The sequence below is a fragment of the Canis aureus genome, chromosome 28 (genome assembly GCF_053574225.1).
Source record: "Canis aureus isolate CA01 chromosome 28, VMU_Caureus_v.1.0, whole genome shotgun sequence".
In the NCBI taxonomy this organism is placed as follows: Eukaryota; Metazoa; Chordata; class Mammalia; order Carnivora; family Canidae; genus Canis; species Canis aureus.
The window spans coordinates 38,464,225-38,482,212 of NC_135638.1; the positions used below are offsets into that span (position 1 = coordinate 38,464,225).

Below are 17,988 nucleotides of genomic sequence, written 5' to 3' on the forward strand. Positions count from 1 at the left end.
ACATCCAATTGTTTTAAAAATTTACTGAGAGGGTTTCAAAAACTATTATATATCTTTATTAATATAAAAACTTGAACCAGGTGAACACTTTAAAGTTTCATAAAATTTGAAGTAAGGAAAATAGGAGGACTAAAAGAAATATGACATCAAGATAGTCACAATTGTTCAGTGTCAGTGTGTACTATGTACTCATATGTCTATATATGTATATGTGTGAATAATGTTATATTCACCGTCATCAAATCTCCAAGATATTGTTATTTTTACTTGTGACAAATAAGGATACTAGGTCTCAGGGAGTTTAGGTTATGTGCCAGAAATCACAGATTATGCCAAAAGCATACTTTCTTCCCCTGTCAAAGGAGGAATGTACTATGCCTAAGCCTCGTGCTGAATTCATTGTGAACGGAAAGAGGAACAAAATAAAGGTGAAGACTAATATTTTCCTCATGACCCTCAAAGACTTTAGCCATGGACAGGGAAGATGAAAATCTAACGAAACATCTGTAATGCAATTGGATAAATGTTTAATGAATATGTCATGAGAACATTGATGCTGGGAATTTAATTTCTGAATCAGCTTTCCAGAATCACTGGTATGTGTGCAGAACACTGTTTACCTCACCCTCTTTTCCTCCATGCTCTGGCTTTACAGGCAGCCTGCAATTCTTAGAATGCAGTCTGAATTGATGGACAGGTATCTCCTACCTGTAATGGCCTTTTCCTTATGTCTATCTACTTACCTAGAGGCAAAGTTCTTACTATCTGTCAAAATACTAATCAAACATTTTAGACTCTACAAAATACTGTGTAATTCCCCACTGCTAATTAGTTGCTCCGTAATCCCATATCTCTAGTGATATTCCGCTTATTAAGTTTTAAAATTCACATTATTTTTTTCAGTACCAGATTATAAACCCCTAAAGGATGGAGGCATAGTTCGTTTATTTGTGAATTACCACCTTCCAGTTTCATATCAGGCATTCAGTTAGTGCCCAATAAATGTATTTTGAATATGCAGCAATGATTGAATAAAAGCACAAATTATGCCTGGGACAGTGAGGAAAGTCTACAGAAATCTTGCACTTTTAACTGGGTCTTAAACATTGTAAATGTTCCAGGTAAAAAAGTGGCAAGGCGTCTTACACGAGGTGATAACAATAAGAAAATCATGGGAGAGATTAGTCTGGTAGGTAAGTCCAATAGAGTAATTAGGAATGGTGGTGGCTGAGGCCATTTTGAATATGTATCCAGGAGTTATGTTATCAAACTCATCATAGTGCAGAGCCTTAAGCATTTGTCTGCAGACTGAACTTAAGAAACTCTGAGTGAGTGCCATGCTTTGGAGAATACCGTATGTGAATTTTATCTTCGGTCTGTGGAGGAGAAGAATGGGAGCAGGAGAAGACTGAAAACTGGGAGCCCAGATGGGAGGTTAGGTGTGTGTGTGTGTGTGTGTGTGTGTGTGTCCTGAGGCAAGATGGGGCTGAACCATCTTGCCACCATACAGGTGGTTTCTAGAAGTAATTTCACCATTAGAATCCAGCAAATCAGCTACATTCAATTTCTGTGTAGTTCTGAGAAGACTTGCCAAGAAACTGAAAGAACTTCAGTCATTCAACCAACACTGAGGACTTAATATATGCCAAACATTGGTTTGAGATCTACAATACTGAGTTTCTCTGGGGAATACAGTAATGAGCAAAAACAAAGTCCTGGTCTCATGCTGCCAATATCTTGACTGGAGAAACAGACAAAAATGAACACATAGGTAAAGGATTTAAAATGGAAGCTACACTTGAAGAATACTCTCAAGTGAGGTGCCAGCCCAAATGCAAACATTTCAAAGGCAATAAGAAACATTTTCCACATTAGGAATAAAATATTTCAGTGTGGGTATATAATTTTTCTCCATTTTCCCAGGACTGTACTTACTAGATCTTCAGTTTCTCCACAGAAACATGGAGGGTCTTACCCAGTTGCTTGGGCTCAACTTGGGATGACACAATGCATGTGGGCAATGGACATATTTAAGATGATGTCATTTGTTTGAATTATTGCATCTTTGGAGGTTTAGCAACCCAAATTGATTTGTGTTATCTTCCTTTATCAATCCTATGTATGAGAAGGAATTTAGGTTGTGTTTTCCAATAGTGGAAAGTGGTTGTACTTTTCTGTTGGAAAGTACAACCTAAAGATTGGTGTATTACAATTATATTATAAATGTTTCAATGACAAAGTCACATGAATTTTCATAACATAGCATTAAATCTACCTAATAGGGTCCTAATTTTGGCATTTGCAAAGCTTTATCCAGTGATGTTACTTACATATGTAGAAATCTGACATTTTGTACTAAATATGAAATTAATGGCTTAAAAAGATAGGAACAAAGATTATAATTTGGAAGTATGTCACATTTGCTGACTGAACAATTGAGTCTTCTTTGCAATTTTACTATTTCATACAACTATACAATCATACAACTATACAATCATACAACTATGACTTTTTCCTCTTATCTTTTCCTATCCTATTATCTTCTACATGTTAAAAGCTTATCTACTATTCATTTGTTTCTTATGCTTCCAACCAAGATAAAAACAATGTATTCTCTATGCAATGCTAACATACCCAGGATTTCACAGCAACAAACTTCCTCAGTGATAAAAACAGCTGTGTTCTTCATTATTGTAAACTGGTCTATTCATGGTTGACAAGCCTTCTGTAATCTGTATACGACTTAAATCCAGAAATAAAATGTAGAATGAAACCATAACTATGGGCATAGAGAAACAATATTCTTTTTTTTTAAATTTTTTTTAAAATTTTTATTTATTTATGATAGTCACAGAGAGAAAGAGAGAGAGAGAGAGAGAGGCAGAGACATAGGCAAAGGGAGAAGCAGGCTCCATGCACCAGGAGCCCGACGTGGGATTCGATCCTGGGTCTCCAGGATCGCACCCTGGGCCAAAGGCAGGCGCCAAACCGCTGCGCCACCCAGGGATCCCCAAGAAAACAATATTCATTTATGGGAAGCTTTGGTCAACACATTTCTAGTTCTCTCTGAGGTGTAAATCCCCAGGGGGCAATCAACCATGTCTGGAGATTGAATTTATGGGTTCAATTGAGATTGTATTCCAGCCCAGAATATTTAGAGAATTATGCATTTAGAGTTGATAAGAATCTTGTGGAGCAAACTTAAGTCTGATTTTTACAATGAATGCATTTAAAAAGTGAATTTGAGCTTCTGAAGCCAATTTAAAGCAAAAAGGAAGCAGACATATATGCATACAAGTAAAAATATTCTTCTCCCAAAAGTTTGTGAGCAAATACATTTATAATAAATTTTTAAACATACTACATCTAGTGACCTTTATTGGCTTTTGATTAACACTGATTATAGCTTCATTTGGTCTCTTTTGGAAAAGTTTCATTATTGATATAGTAGTTGATGGAGAACAGAGGGCCAGTTGAAGACAAAGCACATTGACAAGTCCTTGAAATGGGCAGAGGGACATTCCTCTACAGAATCAACCACCTCGATGTTCATACTTTGCTAAGGGCAAAAGGCAACCGTAGCCCAACCCTCAGGATCCTGTAAGTCTACTTTAACATATAAAAATCACTGTAGAAATTTCCTTTATCTCTAAACCCCCCAAGATATGTGTTGGCAATCATCCCCCAAGCACATGGCCCACTGATGTCCATCTGAAGGGTCTCATGACTAAGATTTTATTGAATGGTAATAAGTGGCCTATCCCCCAAAATAGCTAACCCCCCCTCAAGGTCCTGGAAACCTTGCTTCCAAAATTCCTTAGAGAGTAGGATATCCCCAAACCCCTCCCAATTTCCAGATATATAATCAGCCACTCCTCACAGGCCTGGGGCAGCAGCTCACGGGTCCTGTCCCTGTGCTTTAATAAAACCACCATTTTGCACCAGAGATGTCTCAAGAATTGTTTCTTGGCTTTGGACCTCACCCCACCAAACTTCATCTATATTCCAAAATTTCATCAGTAGTCAAATGCCATACTTGTCTCTAGTGATAAAAAGAAATTAGTAAAGTCATATTGTGAAGTGTAAGGGCCAAGGGAAGGCTGCCCCAAGATGAGTACATTGACACAAACATATTATTAAAAGCATTTTAAAGATTCAGAAAAGGCTCGTTCCCTACCCCTCAACTGCCTGCTTGTACCAGGAAGAGAGCTATTGATAGAGATTCCTCTTTACCTAAGAAACTTACCAACATAATAAGGCAACCTTTGTTTTTCAAATGATTCTTTTATGTTCTTGCTAATAGTCTTTCTCCCCTTTGTAACCTCAGACCCCTACTCCTCTCTTTATGTCATATTAAGCATCATGTCACCTGACTGTCTTTGGAATTTCCATGCCTGTGTGGATTCCCTGACAGACACTATTATATTTAATTTTCTTCTGTTAATCTATCTCGTGTCAATTTGATTCTTAGACAAGCTGGAAGGATCTTGCAGACTAAATGAAATTCTTTCTCCCCAACAGAACTAAGGATTTTTTTCTGGTTCTTTGCCCAGATACTCAGATGTGCACCATTGACTTTCTCCCTCAGGTTCATCCCAGTTCAGTTTCTGAAGTGACTTCTACTGAGGAAGAAGGCATAAGCCCCAGGCTCAGGCACATGGAAGGCTGGCCTCTTGTGCTTTCCTTACTGATTCCCATCTTTAGTCTTTTCAACTAACCTGACCCTTTATGCCAAGGACTAGCCTGGAAGAACACACTTGGTTGGGAGCTCACTTTAGACTTTAGCCTGCATTAATCTCTCTTTTACCTCACTTACCACCGGGTCCTTAGTACTCTGTTAGCTACAGACCACACTGTTTGAACAAGTCCCAGATTCCTAATGCTTCTTTGAAATTGATTTCATTTGAATGAAAGCTCTGGAGGCTGAGGGAAAGGTGGGTCTTGTGTGAGGTCATGTAGGCAACCCTCCCAAGATGCCCTTTATATCCTTAGAATCTATCTCATACGTCTCCCTCTTTACTTACTACTCTCACAAACAAATCTACACTTTATGGCCAAGACAGGCACATACTGGAATATTTCCTCCTTTTTGATTTCGGTCGTTCCAGTGACTTATGTCTATACCGTCTTACTTAGAAATCTCATGGTACACATTGTATCAGGTTTATTTCTTACTTTTGTCTTCACAGTCAGGTGGTTTAGTTTTTGCTCCTCTCTTCAGCATATTTCTTTCTTCTACTGGGTCTTTCTTACTTTCTTTATTCACAGCATGAGCTCTGAAATTTGTATATTATGCAGCTTTTATCTGAAATACTGTAAACTTTTTTCCACTTTCAAAGTTTTAGTAGCTGTGTAAATTGTGTGTAACATTCCATTTAGGAGATTTTATGGAAGTGATCTCAGAAGGAGCCATTTGACCTGATGAATATTGTCCACTGTGGCAATGTCATAAAAATATGGTAGAAGGAAATGTAAGATCATGCCATTAATACTTTGGGTTTAAATTCACTAAATATTTTAGCAAGTAACTTGGCTAGGTGATGGGACATTAGAATTCAGAACTTGGAAGAAATATGATAAGTGCAGCATGCTGGGGGAAGTGACATTTACTTTTTCCCCTTTTCATGTTTTTCCAACATTTCTCCTCAAGCTTATTGTATCCGTGAGAAGAGAGTATTGCATGCTTCATTATAGGCATTTATCCCCTTTCCCTTGTACCTTCCCACAGAAAAGGGGCAGAAAATTTAATGGGTTGGTGATTGATATCCTTGGAACAAAGTCACCCTGTGGGGTGATTCACAGTGATGGCTGGGCAAGCCATGTTCTTTCTGTCCTGTGTGCAGCTGGACTGAAACTGGGTTGCTAAGTGGCTTTGGAGTGTGGTTGTCACCAGTCCTGGGGATATCTGAAAATAAGCTTGAGAAGGAGGACCCTATGATTCAGATTTCAAAGCAGGCAGTAAGAGGCCCTGCTTTGGCCTCAGCAGTAACCAAGTTGTCCATTCCAGTTTTTCAAAAAAAAACTCTGCATTGGAAGTCACAGAATGCTGGTACATGCTCATAATAGCTTCTCAATAGGCTCTTGACCCTCATCTATGTTGTATGAAGGACAGGATGGTAGACTTTGGCCAAAAAGTCCCTATCCCAAGCCTCTGCCTGAAGTTCTAAATCTTATGGATTTTCTCTTCTTCCTTTGCCTTCTACTTCTAATCATATACCATGGGCATCCACACATGCCAGAAAAGTGCTGGGTGATTTTTGTATATGATCTGCAGTCCTCAGCCAACTTGAAACAAGGCATCATTAGCTCCATCTTGCAGACAGGTGAGTGATTTTCCCAATGTCAAAGAGTAAGGGGTCAAGTAGGGAGGTGAGTATAGGCTCCTGTGCCCAAAGCTTGTAGTCTTCCATTGCACCATCTTGCCCCTGTAGAAGGCCTGTGGTGACTGGTGTGTTTTCTCTTGGGTTGTCCCTATATCACATTACACTTGCTGCCAGTTCATACCAAGCCCCTCATTTCTTTATTTCTACACCATTATGAAAGCCTCAAGTGTCATCTCTTGTTCTGTTCCATTGTACTCCCTTTGGCCAGATTGTGCCACTAAATTGTAGCACTCATAATATCAATTCTCTACCTTTGAATCTTTTAATTATTACCTAAAACAAGTACAAATCTATCAGGGACAACCATCTATCAGGAAAGACAAGCAATAAAAATAAGAAATAATATTTTTATGGAATTATGTAAGTCTATGGCTAAGGTTTAAAAATATGTTTGTGTATATGAGCAAAAACAGGGAAGGGGGGTGCTTAGGAATGCTAGGCAAGTGGGAATGTGGCTACAATTTGAAATAGGAGGCCTCATTGAGAAGGGACTTTTGAATCAATACTTGAATTAAGGAGGGAAATAGGCTTGTGTATGCCTGGGGGAGGCACAAACAGGCAAAGGGCAGCCCTTACAGACACCATAGACTAAGAGTGTGCCTGGAATGTCTGAGAAGTAGCTTGGTTGGTGATGTGGCTAGAGCAAGGAGACAGACTTAGCACAGGATGTTGCAGATCAAAGGAGAAGATTTCCTTTGTATTGTGAGTGATTTGCTTTTTGCTCTGAGTGAACACTTCAGGGGTTTGAAGGAGGTGGCAGGATTTATCTGACAGGTTTTAAAATGATTACTGTGATTTCTGCATTTTTTGCCTTCTTCTGACTTCTCTTTTGACAACAGACTGAGGCCAGGGAGGGCTGGACAGAGGAGTAATCAGGAGGCCTGTGGTATAAACCAGCCCAGAGAGGGTAATGCCTCAGCTATACTCTGTGGCAGTACAAGTTTTACATGGGTACACATTCTAGGTCTATTGAAGGTAAACACTTGGAAATAGGATTTGGAGAAAGAAAGAAGTCAAAGATGCTATCAAGATTTTGGCCTAAGCAACTAGAAGAAAGGGCCATCAGCTGAGGTGGAGGACCTTGTGGGTGGGATGGGTTATGGAGGGATGATCAGGATTGAAGATTTGCACATATGTTCCAGAAGTCTACTGGACAGCCAAAGGAGTGTGTGAGGTAGGAGTGGGGCTTGGAGGCAGAAGTGTGAGAGAGAAATCTGCCCTGGTTGTGCAGCTGGGGTGTCACTGACTTACAGAAAGTATTCACAGCCACAAGACTGGATAGCACTGAGTGTGGATACAAAAGGGGGAGACCTTGGGACCTAGCCCTGTGCATCCCACATAGGAGGCTGAGTGAAGGAGAAGGAAACAGCAAAGGGATTGAGAAGGAGCAGCCTTTCAGCAGAAGAGAAACCAATGTGGAAAGTATTGGTGAGGAAGAGGGAGCCACAAAGAGGCTCAAATGTTGAAACTGTGGGACCCAAGGAATTTAACAAAAATCCCCTACCCCTGGACAAGCAGAGCAGATCTAACTCCATTTTGTGCTACACCCGCCATCTCATGTATAACCCCCACGACCTGCTTATTGCTTAAGGCACTCCCCCACCCTAGTCAAACTACTGAGCACACCCTTACCGGAAACCGGCTCATATAGGAATGCGGAGCCCCTAGCTGCCAAAGAATGTAAACCCCACCTTTTGCCCACCAAACGTGCACGCCAATTCTGACCAGAGTGATAGGCTAGTTCAAAAGGTCACTATAGGGTAAATTGTAATTCAATGGGCCACCTGCGTGTGGACCGACATGACTGTGCAACTTTCTGTGTGTGTTACAATCTCATTGGCCACTGGCCCCTATAAAACTGCCACGCCTCTTAACCTCAGGGTCCAAGTCCCTGCTCTGCTGTGATGGGTATACTTGGACCCAAGCTCGAGCTTGCAAATAAACCCTCCTGCGCTTGCATCAGTGTCGGCTCCTTGGTGGTTTCTCGGATTCGCAATCTTGGGCACAACAGAAACATCAAATTTCAACACCAGCTCTAGCAGAAACAATAAAAATGTGCTAAGCTTCCTCGCTTGCTGTAGTAATAATTCAAAATGTGCTTCTCTGTCTTTATTTCATACATTTAACTGACATTCCAGAGTTAACTTTGCCTTTTATTTTAAGGAGAAAAATTGAGGGCTAACGTTAAAAGCCCATCTCACTAGCTCTCCTGGCTACCAAAAGAGTGTCATGAATTGGTCCCAACCAGTTTCATTGGGTCACTGTCTCACCTCCTGTTTGAAGTGATTACTTCCTATCGTGCACTGGTACTATCCAATCTCTTCCCTCCTCTGCAAGATCTTCCTTAACTTGCTTCAGTTAATTCTTTCCTTTCCTTTTAATTGCTTCCCATCACTTTGTTTTTCCCTGGGCTCCAGAGTAGCTCTTCCATTCTTCAGCCCTCCATATACACCCAAAGTCACTACCATTCTTCCCTGCTTAAAAAATCAAACCTGGCTTATATCACTATATTGTACACCTGAAACCAATATAACAGTGTAAACAAATTATATGTATTAACCAGGCTCTAGCTCAGCATTTTGCAACCTCAGCAATATTTTTTTTAAAGATTTTATTTATTTATTCATGAGAGACACACACACACACAGAGAGAGAGAGAGAGGCTGAGACACAGGAAGAGGGAGAAGCAGGCTCCATGCAGGGAGCCCGACGTGGGACTCGATTGCAACCTCGACAATATTGACAGAAAGGGACAGATAATGTTGTGGGGACTGTCCTGTGTTGTAGGATGTGGAGCAATGATCCTGGTCTCTTCCCATGGATGCCTATAGCAGCAGCGTGACAAACAAATATATCTTCATAGATTGCCAAATATCCCCCAGTGTGGGCAAAAACACCTGAGTTGGAAATCACTGATCTAGCTCATATCTCTCTCTCTCTCTCTAGCTAACTTCCAATCTTTTGTTCACATGACTACCAGAATAATGCTTCTAAAATAAAGTTTTCAGTAAGGAATTCTGTTTCTTTAAATCCTGTAATGTGTCCTGATCACTTTCAGGATAAAGTTCAAACTTCCTTGATGAGCTTCTAGGCTTCTGCAGGCACAGATACCTCTGCCCAACTACTTCTGTTCTGTAAAAAAGCCATGTGCTTTTATGCCTCTGCACTTCCACATGTACTTGTCTGTCTACTTTCTAAACTGCCTTGCTTCTTTTGTATCTAGGTAAGTACAGTTGTCCATAAAAATTAGCTAAAGAATCCTATTTTCTGAACAACCTTTATCTTTAAATCTGATTTAGATCCTTCATATTCTCATGGCATTCTTTGCATACATTATCATAATATATAGCCTATTAGACTGTGGTCATTGATTTCTTATCTCTTACCTCTAACCAGACTCAAATTTCTAAGAAGGTCAAAGATCTTGTCTTCCACTACAAAGGAACTCAATAAAGCTTATTAATGTTTTAATATGCTGAAGGATCACAGAGGAATAAAGTTACTTTTGACATGAGCAATCATGAAGTCCTTAGTAGAGAAAGTACTATTTGAATTGTACCTAAATGAATGAGAAGATATTTTAAACACAGACACCAGTTTAAGACAAAAGAAGATTCAGAGGTAGGGAAATTGAAATTTGGTTCGAGGGTCATTAGATTCATGTGAGAGGAGGGAGTCACAAGTTGGCACTAGATCTTGGGAAACCTTGAATTCCAGCAGAAGACAGTGGGGAGATATTAAGGATCCTAGTAAAGGGCCAGTTTAATTTTTTCTGTAAGAGCTGTCAGACAATTTGATATGGTAGATTGAAAAGAAAAGGTTTGGTTTAGATGGGCCATTTATACTATTAGTTCAGGCCAAAAGAAATAAATACTGGAATCAGATTATTACCTAAACTATTTTAGAAACATGACTTTTTAAATAAATATTCTAATTTAGGATTGAAACAACTTTTTGAGGAGTCAAGCTTGTACAATATAAATTTAACTCATTTTAACTGTTTAACAGTAAATATAATCCTTTGTATAATAGATTGTGGTAGCATACACTACTATTGACTTCAGCACGGCATACAAATAAGATACTAGAAAGTTTTTCTCTTGAACCTAATGGATTATGGTAATTCAGTCATTTTTCCTTTAAAATCAGTTAAAATAGTTTATTGTGCTCCGAAATAAAGATCTCCATTCAAATGCTTAATTAACTCCTAAACTGTATGAATAATTTATTGTTCTAACAGATCATTCTTACTTGCTATTGTGCAATGAAGCTAGAGAATGCATATTTTAATCTCATCTGATTCTTATGGAAAGTTGGAGTCACAATGGTGCATCCAGCATGCAAATATTCTTTGGTGAATATGGAGGCAGGGCAGATCTCCAAGTCAGCTGTCACCTCAGTGTGCCTTCTCTGTCTTCTATGTAGGATTGTTGAGAGCTTATTTTAAACATCCCCTCATCTGCATGCTCTCAATTTATATTTCCTTAGCTTATGTTTCACATACACACACGCAAAATTATATACGCAGACACACACAGACTCACACACACATGTAATTCTCCTACTGGCAGCACTCTTTTTTTCTTTCTGAACTCAAGTCTTTGAGGAAATAAACAGTAGCTATTTTTTACAAAAGGGTTGGATGCATTGAACTTATATTCTTTTTTGATTGTGCAGTTAGATACAGCTAAATATAGTGTTCTTCTCTCCATCTCTGCTCTTACGTTAGAGTGGGGTTGCCAAGGTGATGGTACAGTGCAGTGGATTTGTTTTTTTGTGGCTCAGTGAGTTCATGCTAAAAGCTAAATCAATACCAGCAACTTGTCTCCCTGAGAACCATTCTTTCTCTATTATTTTTGTTGTCATTCTCTGGCCATATGTTCTTCCTTTGCATGTTTTATAAAATTTGGGAAGATTTTTGTCCTCCTTTGGGTAGGCTAATACCTGGGGCTGGCTGTGTAAGTTAGTATTTACTCAGGTAAGAGCTGTCAAATATATTGTCCATGCTCACAAAAAAAACTGTGACTGTAAAACATCTCTTTGGAATGAGATTGAGGGATCCCTGGGTGGCGCAGCGGTTTGGCGCCTGCCTTTGGCCCAGGGCGCGATCCTGGAGACTCGGGATCGAATCCCACGTCGGGCTCCCTGCATGGAGCCTGCTTCTCCCTCTGCCTGTGTCTCTGCCTCTCTCTCTCTCTCTCTGTGACTATCATGAATAAATAAATAAAATCTTTAAAAAAAAAAAAGGAATGAGATTGATTCAGAAAGCCCCAGGAATTTGCTAGATGTTCCGGTTTTATTAGTGCCTAATGATTCTATACAGTTTTAAGAAATACAATTAAACGTACACATTATTACAGATTTCATAAAAGTCAGTGTTGTGTCAAAATCCGTTGTGGCTCTTCCTCAAGAAAATTCACTGCCCTTTTGGATGCTCAGGCAATATTAACAAAGAAAGTTTTAATTAAGGTTCATAAGCCTATCTTTTGTTTTGTATATTGTAGAATGTGCTAAGAGTACAATGTTTTAGCCTTTTCTTTGCAAAGGCAATGACTATGTAAAAATACTGGCTGGTCATTTATTCTTTCAGTGATTAACTATATATTGAGTATCTGTCTATCTGCTAAGCCTGTGTTAGGAAAATGGGGAATGCTGGAAATGAGCTTAAACCTAGTATGGTCTCTGTTTTCATGGAAATTAGGATCTAGTTAGGAAAGATAGACTAGGATCAAACAATCACTCAAACTAGTATCAAATTGCAACTATGCAGTGGAATGAAAGCCTGTAATAGGGGATTAGACAAGGAGCTCAGGGAAGGATTCCTGGAGGAAATAACACATTAAGATCCAAAAACTGAGTAAGAATTCAAGTAAAATGAGTAAAGAAATGTTATCAGGCTGAGAAGACAACTGCATGAAGACCCCTGTGGGCAGGAGCATGGCAAATATAAGAGCCAGGGAGAAGGCAAGTTGAGGTGGTGAAGGAGATCAAGATAAAAGGGGAGGCTGGAAAAACATTTTCGGGCAAGATCATGAAGGGACTTAGCTTTGTTAGAGAACTTTAGCTCCATTCCTATACAAATGGAAAGCATATAAGGGTTTTAACAAATATTTCTAGAGGGAGAACAGAAAGATGAGGGTAGACTAGTTGAATACTTCCTATATTACAGTACCTAAGGGCATGCCTTGGTCCAGTGTGGAAGTAGTGGGAAAAGGAGGGCGGAATAAATTCAAGAGGTATTTAGAAGGTAAAGTCAAAAGAATTTGGAGTTGGATAGGATATAAGGAGTGAGGTAGGAAGGGTCAGTGCTGGTTTTCTGACTTCACACATTGATATGTGGTGGTTCCACTGAGACAGGCAACAGCATACAAGAACAGGTATAGTGGAGGGAGATTATGAGCTGGGCCTCAGGCATGCTGGGTTTGAGATACATTTGAGACATCTAGAGGATATTTAAGAAGCTATATGTGCAAATCTAAATCTTGGAAGTACATCTGGAGATTAAATTTGTAAGCCTTCTATGTAGAGGTGATTGGAGCCATGGGTGTAGATGAAATTATCTAGGGAGGTTGTATTTCAATAAATGTGATATGATAGCAGTGGCAATTTTCTTCCTTCAACATATGAAGAGACAGCTACTGATTTATTTGTGTCTAGATTTCTTGAAATGATTCAAAACAGAATTTGAGTCTTTTCAAGTGATCATTCACATTTATCTACTTTGCAATAGGTACCTGAAAATGTCAGAATTTTCAAGAGCCCAGTAAAAAAGTAAGGTTCCGGGAGAGGATCGACTTGCTGTGTTACCAAGTTGAGAAGGGAGTAAAAATCAAACCTAAATCCCTCTTTATTTGACTCAGCATGAATCAAATCAGCCCAACAAAATATTATACTGCTTTGGATTAGGCTAAAGTAAAAAATTGTTTAATATTTTAAAGAAATTTGTGAAATCATATGGATAGAAAGCTGCAATCAAACAATTCTCTGGGTGGTTTTATTTTCCTGCTACGAACAAAATCTGCTTTTGTGCATTTTTCACATTTATTAGTAGTAAATTCAAATACTAGCTGCTTATCCATGTAGTGTATTAGATTGAAGTTCAGTAGAAAATATTTAACCTATAAAACTCACTCTGGATGAGTCAAGAATTTTGGAGATTTATTCTAGGGAGGTGTTCCTCAAAGTTGGAATGAACAGGTCTGTGATTAATAGGTTCTCAGTATGTGCATGTTGGAAGACATTATGCATTTCTTATGCATTATTAAGCATAAATTGCAAAGTATAGAATAATTCATGTAAAAATCAGTATTTTAAAAATTCTTAGTTACTGTGAAGTACAAATCACAAAATCTATTGACAAAAACTGTAATTGTAGATTAGTCCTTAACATCATAATAGCTATGATATGTAACAAAATGTTGCATGTTATCTTAACCCTTAGATTGTCTCCTGGTCCTGATTTTAGTTGGCTGGGTGATTAGAAGCCCTCTCAACAGAAAGCTCTGCTCATTCTCATTACCTTCTTTGTAGTTACCCGGATACCAGTGAAAGCTCTGCAGGATGCATGTTTGACTAATGATGCTGATGGAAAGTATTTCTGCTAAACTCCAGTTTTTTATATGGTGAAAATCCTAATAAAGAAATTGTTCACAAGAAGTTTAAAAAGTAGGAAGGAGGAAAAACAAGGGCCTAGCTCATTCATAAACTACAGTACTCATTTTTTAAATCTGAAATTTTGCATTCAAGTGGCTAAACGACAGACCTTAGTTTGTGACCTCTTTTCTTGTGGTTTGTTAGGTTGTTCCAGAAACTGGAATGTGAGCGTTTCCCTCAGTTAAGGACTCCACACCTTCCAGTAGAGAAAGACACTAATGTAGTGGGAATGGCTGCCAGGCATGATGAGAAGTAGCCAGCAGTGGAGTTTTTGAGTCTGGGTTTCACTTGATGGGTAGCTTGGATTTATTACTGATTAGCTCTTGAGTTCTCCATATGGAGCAGATGTTTCCCTACCTGAGAAAGGTGTGCTCCTGATATTGGAGGGTCAGGTCTCACTAGGTCATCAATGTGTGCTCTGCCTGTCTGCTAATCTGTGTGCAACTGCTCCCTTTGCCACCAGACAGGCTGCTAGGCTTAGGTGATAAGAGAAATGTATGCCTGAACTGAATCTTGGTCCTGGTAATTCCAAGTTGTGCAAAATTGAGCAAATAACTTTAACCTCTCCATACCACAGTTTTCCAATTTAAATAATGGCGGTATTCACAGAACTCATCTCACAGTGTAGTTGTGAGGATTAAAAATGTTGTGAAGATTAAAAATGACTAAATGCATGGAGAGTATGCAAAACAATAGTGTTTTGTGCTGTTATTATTATTTAGTTCATACTAAATTTAAAGTCCTAATCTGCATTTTTTCATATTCATCATGAAGTGTCCATTTGCACTCTATGTTCAGTATGGAATCCCAACCATGCAATACATTTCACTTGGAAAGAAAACTCCTGTAATAGATCTCTTTCTAAATCTTTCTTCACTATATTTGTTGAAGCTCCTTCCTCACATACTTGATCTTACCCCAAATACTCCACCTAATCCCTTCTTTCTTGAACTTTTCCAAGCTCTACCTCTCTACTCTGTGCTAGACCAATTATAGAAGTGACGATTTTCAGAGGGCAATGTATGGCATGTGTGAGTGTGTGTGTAATATAAAGGAACAAAGACAAGGTAGTTTTATGCAAATATTAAGGCAATTATGTCTTACACAGTGTCATTATTGTAGCTTTTATAATTAGTGGAACCTTTGGAAGGAATGTTGTGACCACCGGCCAGGATGCCAAATTTCAGAGTGTGGTAAGGTACAGCACTGCCTCCAGGATCCAACCTAATGCAGTAGGAAATTATCATTCCTTTCCAACTACACCCTTTTCATTCTATTGTATTATTATGCTTTTGCATTAGTGTCTGAAGTGCTCATCCTGTAATAATGATTTTATAAGAAAGGAGCCTATGAATGAAGTAGAGGTGGTTTTTTCCTTAAAGTGTTTTTATTTTCTTCTTTCAAAAGTAGCTCTAATAGTGGTTAAATAACTTAATGTAAATATATAAAATATAACACTTCTCTTCTTGTGTACTCACTTCAAGTCAAACAACTTTCTGTTGATTAAGCCAAGTGCAATTTATTATGTTTGGACATAATTCAGTGTGAGATGTAGTCTGTTCTTTCTTATGGTGAATTTTGTGTTTGAGGTGCTTTCTGCAGTCAGTTCACTATAGACTGATGGATGTGGCTGTTGGTTTCATTTTAATGATTTTGAAAAAGTTGTGTTTAGAAGTCAGGTGCAAGGTGGATATTTAAATTTTTTAAGAGAAGTATGCAGCCTTTGCAGTGGATCTAAGATTTGCTCTGCTCAGCCCTCTGTTTTGAAGGCATGTTTCTCCATTTCCATCACAGAATTTCTGAGAGAAAGGGAAACCTTTCCATCTTCAGTTACACTGCTTGTTACTTCAAGAGAAGCCTTTATGAAATGGCTGCTTTGGAAATATTCCCTGGATCGATTGGATAGAGGGATACCATGGACTGCAAAGGTCCAGTTCTAAATGGATTAAAACAAGATGCATTACTTTTAAATATATCCTCAGGCATAATTACTTCACTTCAAATATTCGTCATATTACATAAAATATATTATTTTTCTGCCTTCTCTAGATAGGAACATTCCCTCTATCCTGAAATGTAATAAGCATGTGGTCATTTGTAACGTGTCTTATTATTATTCCAGTTTTAATTATTATTCTAGCTTCACTTTAAACATTTTAATGAGTAGAACAGTAATTTCACCAGCTGCTTAGTATCGTTCTACTCAAGAGTGCTACCTAAGAGAAGAGGTGACATCAAGTTACTGCTACTGGAAGCACTTTCTGTTGGTTGCCTGTTGGAACATCAACTGTAAAGAGCAGAGGGGACTTGAAGTACTTCAGAGCTGCATTTCAGCTGAAGCTATTGTTAATTCCTCAAATATTTTATTTTGCTCCCCAGCACAAGAAATAACCAACTTGTTTTGTGCCTTCCAGGTATATTCATTTCAACCAAATAGAAATGCTACAGCCAGAGACCTTTGGAGACCTTCTGAAATTAGAGCGACTGTAAGTGTTGACTCTTTAGACGTCCTTTGTTCTGCTTTACTACTTCTGTTTATACAATGTACTGACTGCCCTGGAGATCAGGACATTTTGTTCTAAGCCTAAGAAGCAGAGCCTGTACCTTTGTACTATTAGAGTTATTGTAAAACATTCTATAGTTTTAAATCAATGAAGAAAAGATGAATAACCCAATTAAAAACAAGGCAAAAGCAATGAACAACACTTCACGCAGGAAGTAAAACCACTTTGAAAACTTACAGTAGAATCCACCACAATTAACCATACACATCTCCTATGACCTATCAATCAGTTCCACTTGTAGTTATAGACACAACAGACATGTACATGTATGCATGTGCACTAGAAGCATGTTCTAGAGTGTTTATGGCACCATCACTTCTAACAGCTCTACACTAGAGCTACCTAAATATCCAACAACAAAAGAAGGGAAATAAGTTGCTGCATATTCACAAATAGAAGACTGTACAGCACATATGAGTCTCAAACATTTTGAGCAGGAAAAAGTCCAAACACTGAAAATTGCATAGTTTGATTTGTTTTTTGAAGAAATTCAGAAATAGCAGGAACATGTGTAATAGCTAAAGGTTAGACAGTGGTTCCCTTTGGAGAGAAGGAAGTGATGGATAGCAGCAGTAGGAGGGAGCTTTTGCAGTCCTAGCAGTTTTGTCTTTTTCTTTTTTCCCAGCTGCATTCACTTCCAGGAAAGTCATCATGCTTCTAGTATGATATGTGTACTTTTCTAGATGAATGTGATATTTAATAAAGCTTTATTAAATAATAATGACAAACCAAAGGAGCTTGGAGAGCCTCCTTTTGTGTTGTGTTTTATTGGATGAATACATTTTACCCCTTAATTTCCTCCAATACCTTATATTAATAAATTAATTATGATTTTAGCAGAAGATATGGATTTTTTTATGAACAGAAAGATATGGATTTTTTTATGAACAGAAGATATGGATTTTTTTATGAACAGAAAGAAAAGTTTAGATGTAGCTAAACTTAATCAGGACTCTGTTTGAATTAAAATATATCTGAAAAAATTGGAATTAGGAGTCTGTAGGTTGTGAAATAGATGTGCTTTCATATTGATACATGAAATAAACAAGTAAAGTTAAAAGATAAAAAGAGCTAATCAACCACTTTTCCATGCCATCCCACCAACCTTATTTGCATATAGAAATATGGGAATTGTAATGCATAAAATTGCATTGTTGGATTTGTGTGCTTGTTTTGCTGAAGGTATTTAATGGAGTAGATGTAACTGTACCACTTCCTGCTCCACCAGCTCTCAGCCCTGAGTTCCACCTCAGCAAATTCAAGGTTTAGCATCATGATGACTAATAACCTCAAAAAAATCTAAGCCACCAACTTTAATGTTGGAAAAAGTTTTGCTGATGAATAAGCATTACTTTCCTCCATTGAAAACTGGGAAGGGGAGATTCCTG

At 38.3% G+C, this 17,988-nt stretch overlaps 1 protein-coding gene across 10 annotated transcripts in view; it reads left to right on the forward strand.

The window, feature by feature from the left end:
- The window catches only part of PXDNL (peroxidasin like), a 429,362-nt gene that overhangs the window by 276,952 nt on the left and 134,422 nt on the right, over nt 1-17,988 (forward strand). For all 10 annotated transcript variants that reach the window (XR_013367442.1, XR_013367443.1, XR_013367444.1 and 7 more), the window contains one exon: nt 16,451-16,522. Coding sequence is in view for 7 of the 10 variants with exons in the window: in XM_077876968.1 (XP_077733094.1) it covers nt 16,451-16,522 (72 nt within the window). In the remaining 3 variants the exon portion in view is untranslated. The remainder of the gene's footprint in view (nt 1-16,450; nt 16,523-17,988) is intronic.